Source organism: Tupaia chinensis, unplaced genomic scaffold (assembly GCF_000334495.1).
Source record: "Tupaia chinensis unplaced genomic scaffold, TupChi_1.0 Scaffold141791_1, whole genome shotgun sequence".
NCBI classification, from domain to species: domain Eukaryota; kingdom Metazoa; phylum Chordata; class Mammalia; order Scandentia; family Tupaiidae; genus Tupaia; species Tupaia belangeri.
This window is the reverse complement of record NW_006201648.1, coordinates 169,626-176,150: the sequence shown is the minus strand read 5'-3', so window position 1 is coordinate 176,150 and position 6,525 is coordinate 169,626. Positions and strand designations below refer to the sequence as shown.

Below are 6,525 nucleotides of genomic sequence, written 5' to 3'. Positions count from 1 at the left end.
CATGCATGCACACACGCTCAGCATGAGTTTAAGCCACTGGGCCTGAGACTCGAACCATGGTCAACTACATGGGTGTCCAACAACATAGTCATTACACCAACAGCTGATCCCAGAAGGATTTTTCTAAGTTAATAAAAATTTAGAGTGTATATGTGTACACAACATGATGGCCTATTAAGGTCTCACATATTTATCACTGAACCAACCTACAATACAGAACTCAGAAACAAAGTGAAGCATTATTTTTTTTCCCAGTGAATACAAGTGTCCAGTCAGTGATGACTATTTTCAGCTTGATGTGACAAGACCATAGTGACCTTGGTACAGCATACATATGTGGGCCATCTCCTGTCTAGTTCCTCATAGACCCAGCTTGGTTACTCTCCAATGTCTCCTCTTGAAATTGTATCTGATTTTATTACCAGTTTTATTCTAATCCAATGGGGAATAGGATAATTTTGCTTCTGTTTTTTGGCCAGAAACTGCTTGATTCTGAAAGTCTTGTGAGAAGACATGGCAAAGAGCCAAGTGGACCACACACACCACAATGGCAGAGAAAGGAAGAGCTGAAATTTTTATTTTTAAACATTAATTCATTATTAAAAGAAAATATTCCAAAGAATAAATATACAGAGAACATAAAACAGTGACTCGAATTGAAATTAAGTAAAACGTTAACAGACTCATAAACCTACTTAATTTCACCAGCCAAAAAATAGTTGTAAGTAAAAAACTCTTCAATATTCCCATTTTAGCATGAGAATAAAATTTTATGTGAATATCCAATGTGAAAAAAGAAACTGTGAAATGTATGTCTCATGAACTACAGTTGCAAGGTATGAATTGCAAGAAACTCATTCATCTGGATCCTTCAAAAAATATAAAAATATGCACAAATACACTCATTTAAAAATTCCTTAACAGGCCTGAAAGTCATTACACATCTCATCACAACTCTGATTCTGCTTTTCCTACTTCATGAACTGCAAATTTCTGTGCACATGTTCTAATTTGACTGAAATAATTTTATTTCTTCCATTCCTTCTTCACTCTCATCCAACTGGATGTCTGCTCTCATCACTAAATAGTCCACTTAGCCTGCAAGCTAAGTCTGACAGACACATGGCTTGTTAACATATTAAATAAATTAATGATGAATAAATTGGTCATACCAGTAACCAAACACATTACACATTAATATCTCAGCTCCTGTTAGGTTGGTTTGGCTCTCTGGGGATCTCAGGTAGATGTCATTGGCATTCATTCTGCAGAACCTACCAGACTCTCAGACTCACCTGTATGGGCTCTCAGAGAGGACAGTCTTCTTGTGAAAGGGTGAATTTCTCCCTGAATGGTTGTCAATGGAGACTGAAGTTCTGTCTCTAGACAAGACAAAATGAAAGAATTAAGCATGGACCCCTAGCCAGTCTGGAGATTCCAAACAAAATCAATCATGTCCTATCCAGCCCAAGGCTATACTCCTTTAGGGACAATGACAGACAAAATATTTACAGATCCCTATATGAGAGTATTAGGTACATTTATTCCTTATAACAGCACCCACTTAGTAGTTGATATCCCTCATGGACACTGATCTGAAAAGAAAAGAATGTTTTTTTTTTCCTGCTGATTTGATGCTTTAGAGAGACCAAGATGTGAGTGTGATAAATCCAATCTTTAGTACATGTTTTCTGGGAACTCAATTGCTTCCAAAGGTCATTAGCATGTTTCAACAAACATTGAGTTACAATTTAATTGTCCCCGGTCAGCAAGTGGCATAGAGGTTAAGGAGCTGGATCTCCCTTGGCTGAATGCATGGCTTAATTCCCAGACCCGGTGGCTTGAACATTACACTGGGCAAATGTGCTCCTGTGTCCAAAATCCTTACAGGAGACTAGAGGAGAAGGGATTGCAGAATGGCCATCCTGCTAGGGACACACACACACACACACACACACACACACATATATATATTTAATTTAAAAAAGAATCATCGTTTAGTGTTTCATTTATGTAACATTTGGTAATTACAAGAGATATATGTGGACCTTCTTACACAAAGTGGACTGAAGTGAGAAACTTACATAGTTTTTTTTATTTAATATTTACATGATATCACTCCAATAGGACACACAATTAGCGAACGTATTCTACATTGCAGAAATGGAACTCGGGAGAGTTAAATCATGACCTGAGTAAAGATGGAGCTTTGACTAAAACTTCATTGAGGCTTTTCAGGTCTCAAGGTCTCAGGTTCTGGGCATGGAACAAACAGAAAGGAAATATCAGTCTAAGTTAAAAAAAAAGAAAAAAAGAAACATGTCAAAACTTCAACTTTAAAGGAAAAGATAGTTCATGTGGTTCCCTTTTTTTAATTTGTATTTTAACTTTATGTCATTTACATTTAATCATTGTACATTTTTACAGCATTACAATGTAGATTCTCAAAGCATAAAATGCATTGCATGTTAAGCAAGTCAAAGATACGTACTTTCCATTCCTTCACCTCTTTAATGTTCCTTTTTTAGTTTTTTCATTTTTACTTTTGATTATTTTATTTGAAGAAAATGACAGATTAACATGCATTAGTAATAAATAATGCAGAGAAATGCTTATGTCCTCTACTCAGTTTCCCCAGTGGATCCATCCTGCAAAACCACAGTACAATATTATGCCAGGTTAATAACATGGATAAGTTCAAAATACAGAACAGTTCCATCAACACAAGGATGGCCGGCTCTGCCCTCTTGCCTCTACCCATGTACGCCCTGTCCAGTCCTTCACCTCCAGCAACCACCAATCTACTCACTGCTGGTACAATATTATCATCTTGAAATGTTACATAGTCTATAAAAATATCTGCATGGGCAAATGGTAGAGTAATTAATTCTGGGGGCTGATTTTCAGGACGACCCCAATATGCACACAGGATCACAATGGGAATAAAAAATAGAGAAGTAAGACATCTGTGGGACTCAGATAGGGCTTATTACCTGTTGCTGATGACTTATGTTTTCAACTGAGCTGGACTGAGGTCATGCTGTGTAAAGTCTCTTTACAATCTAAATGATGTATAGTGGTTGAATGTATAAATAATAGTAATAAATTTTTTAAAAAAGACTCTTTTGATCAAAGTTTTAAATATAAAGCCAAAGTATAAAACTACTCATAGGAAACTCTTGAAGACATTGGAGTAGGCAAAGATTTCTTAAATAAGACCTCTTAAAGCACAGACTTAATCCCCAAAATAGACAAGTGGAATTATATCAAGCTAAAAAGCTTCTTCACAGCAAAGAAAACAATAATTATACTGAAAAGACAGAATGGGGCAAACTACTTGAATGTTATTTCTCAGGCAAGGGATTGACAACCAAAAAATACAGGGAACTCAAGCAGCTCACTCAATTAAAAAAAAAAAAAAAGAATAATCCAATTAAAAAATAGGCAAATCAGGGCCAACAAGTCACAAGATAGTAAAGGTACTGGAGTCCCACATGGCCTACAGCAGGTAGAGTCCCAGATCTGGAAGTTTGCTTTCTCACTTCCCCTCACTCTGTCCCTCTATCTCTGTCCTTCTCTGGTCAAATTGAAGAATAACAAGAAATAAAATTGAGTGAATAATTCTAAAATATAATTGGCAAATTAACTGAAGAGACAACTCTCCAAAGAAGACTCCCAAATGGCCAAATGGCATATGAAAAAGTGTTCAAAATCTCTTGTCATAAGGGAAATGGAAATTAAAACTACAATGAGATACCATTTAACCCAAGTTAGAATTGCTAGGCTCAAGAAAATAAAGAACATCAAGTGCTGGCAAGGCTGTGGTGAAGAAAACCCTCTTACACTGTTGTCAAAAAGGAAATGTACATTTGTACAAACTATGTAAAACTATGTATTGGTTCCTCAAAAAACTACAAATAGAACTACCATGTGACCCAGTAATCCCATTTCTTGGTATTTACTCAAAGGACAGGAAACACAGAGAAAGACACACATTCATGTTTATTGTTACATTATTCACAATTGTTAAGACAAGGAGTCAACTCAAGTGTCCAAAATCAAATGACAGGGTTGAAAACTGGTGGCACATATATACTATAAAATATTACTGAGCCATAAGAAACAATGACACTTCTGTTTTTGATTTTAAGTAGGTGAATATAGAGGACTTAATATTAAGCAAAGCGAGCTAGACTTTGAAAGAGGCACACTGCATATCCCCACTCAATATGTCTAAATGTCTGCACTCTATCGCAGAAATGAAAAGATCCAAAGATATGATAGTGGAGAGGATAAGTGCAGACAGCAGAGATTTTAAGTGGGGGCAGTGGGTGGTTGAAAGTGAATGGGAAGACAAAAGAGGAGGAATGATTAACAGACAAAAGACTGAAAAACTCTGTTTAACAAAAAGCTGTCATTTTTGCTTTAAAAAATAAAATTTAAGAAAATCTTTTGGCTAGTTATAAAAAACACTAGAAGCCTAAGTCCATGTTATCAATAAGAGCAGTTAAGGTCCTAATATATGATGGAAGGATGGATCCCAAAAGTGAAAATCTGTGGTCTCAAATAAATTTCTCCCTCAACAGATTTAAATGGTTTTACGTTCTAACCAGAGTTTTTTTTTTTTTTTTTTTTTCCCAGAAAGGAGTGCAACTCAGTAATGTAGATTCTGCCAGAAAGAGACAGAGAGACAGAAAACGAGAGATCAACCCCCAGAGGGGATGACCACGCCGCAATCCCTTCTCCTTCATTCTCCTCTCGGGATAATAAATAAATAAATAAATAAATAAATAAATAAATAAATAAATAAATAATACTTGCTATGATTGCACTTGAGAAGAAATAGCCCGTATGAAGCTTGCATTATCCAACAAGATGACTGAGAACTTGCAGATCATTTTGAAGAGAGTATGTAAATGACTTAGAGAAAGTGGAAAAATGACAAAGGGAAAACTGTTGGGTATCAGAGAGAGCAGAAATCTGAATTTAAAAGCTTACCAATAAAGTACAGAGAGACTGAAATCAGAAGAATGAAAACTCCCAGCACTCATAGGAGGACTAAGCTGTACTCCAAAATCTGATCAAGAATCAAGAAATTAGCTCTGAGACATTGAGGTTTGTAATCAGGGCAGTTAATTTATTCTATTGCAGAAAAATTGCTTCTTTTAGACCTTCCTCTAGATAGCCTTTTCAGGGCCCTCTTTATGTCTTTATTCCTAAGACTGTAGATGAAGGGGTTCAACATGGGGATGACCACAGTGAACATCACCGAGGCTGCTCCACTTGAGAGTGAGCTGTGGGTAGCACCAGCACTAAGGTACACTCCTAGGCTTGTACCATAAAATAAGGAAACAACTAAGAGGTGAGAGGCACAAGTGGAAAATGCTTTGCGCTTTCCCTGAACTGATGGGATTGCATGAATGGAGAAAACTATCTTACAGTAAGAGTAAAGGATCCCTGTGAAAGGACCACCACCAAGCAGCACAGATGCAAAATAGGTCACTACATTATTTAGAAAAGAGTCAGAACAGGCAAGGTGGACCAGCTTACTAAGATCACAGTAGAAGTGGGGGATTTCCGCATGTGTACAGAAGGACAGCCACAATGCCATTAGGCTATGTAATAATGCATGCAGAGCACCTATGGTCCAAGACGCCAGAGCCAGTTGTCCACAGAACCAGGGGTACATGATAACAGAGTAGTACAGAGGATGACAGATGGCCACATACCGGTCATAGGCCATTACTGTCAGGAGAAAGTCATCTACCACTGCAAAGAGTAGGAAAAAGAACATCTGGGTGATGCAGCCTGCATAGGTGATGGTCTTGCTCTGTGTTTGGATGTTTACCAGCATCTTTGGGATAGTGGTGGAGGTGAAACAGATGTCAGCTAAGGACAGGTTGGAGAGGAAGAAGTACATAGGGGTGTGTAGGTGGGAGTCTGAGGTGGTGGCCAGGATGATGAGCAGGTTTCCACACACAGTGATAAGGTACATGGAGAGGAAAAGCCCAAATATGAGGGGCTGCAATTCTGGTGCCTCTGAAAGTCCCAGAAGAAGAAATTCTGAAATTTTTGTATCATTTCCTGGTTCCATGGTCACTCCCTGAAAAGAAGAAAATACAATGGCTAATTTCACATGAGCAAGTATTACTCTCAGAGTTGAAATGCCATAGTTAGTGTTTTGTCTTCACAAAATTATTTTTTATATTTTTTTATAAATCTAATCTGCTTTAGGCTTTCACAGTGCCATCTCTGATTAGGACTTCTTATCTCACTTCTTTATTCCCATAGATCATTTATTTTGCAGAATTTTTAACATTTATTTCTTGATAAAAAAATAATTGTACATATTTATGGACTAAAATATAATGTTACAAAAGATTTTATTTGCTGTTTGTTTCTGTTTTGTTTTTAGTTTTGCTCTTGTGCACACGTGCTCACCCGACAGAGAGACAGAGAGAGAGAGAAAGTGAGAAATCACTTCCCACGGGGAATGACCATCCCACAATACTCTTTTCTTTCAGG

At 37.1% G+C, this 6,525-nt stretch overlaps 1 protein-coding gene across 1 annotated transcript; it reads right to left on the bottom strand.

Moving 5' to 3' along the window:
- Positions 1 to 5,137: 5,137 nt before the first annotated feature.
- On the bottom strand, positions 5,138 to 6,094 carry LOC106733170 (olfactory receptor 7A17). The gene has a single exon (XM_014582008.1). The coding sequence runs from the start codon at positions 6,092 to 6,094 to the stop codon at positions 5,138 to 5,140; it is 957 nt and encodes a 318-aa protein (XP_014437494.1).
- Positions 6,095 to 6,525: the final 431 nt, after the last annotated feature.

What these genes read in the sequence shown, in the direction of transcription:
- LOC106733170 (XM_014582008.1), bottom strand. Translation starts at nt 6,094, where the DNA reads ATGGAACCAGGAAATGATACAAAAATTTCAGAATTTCTTCTTCTGGGA.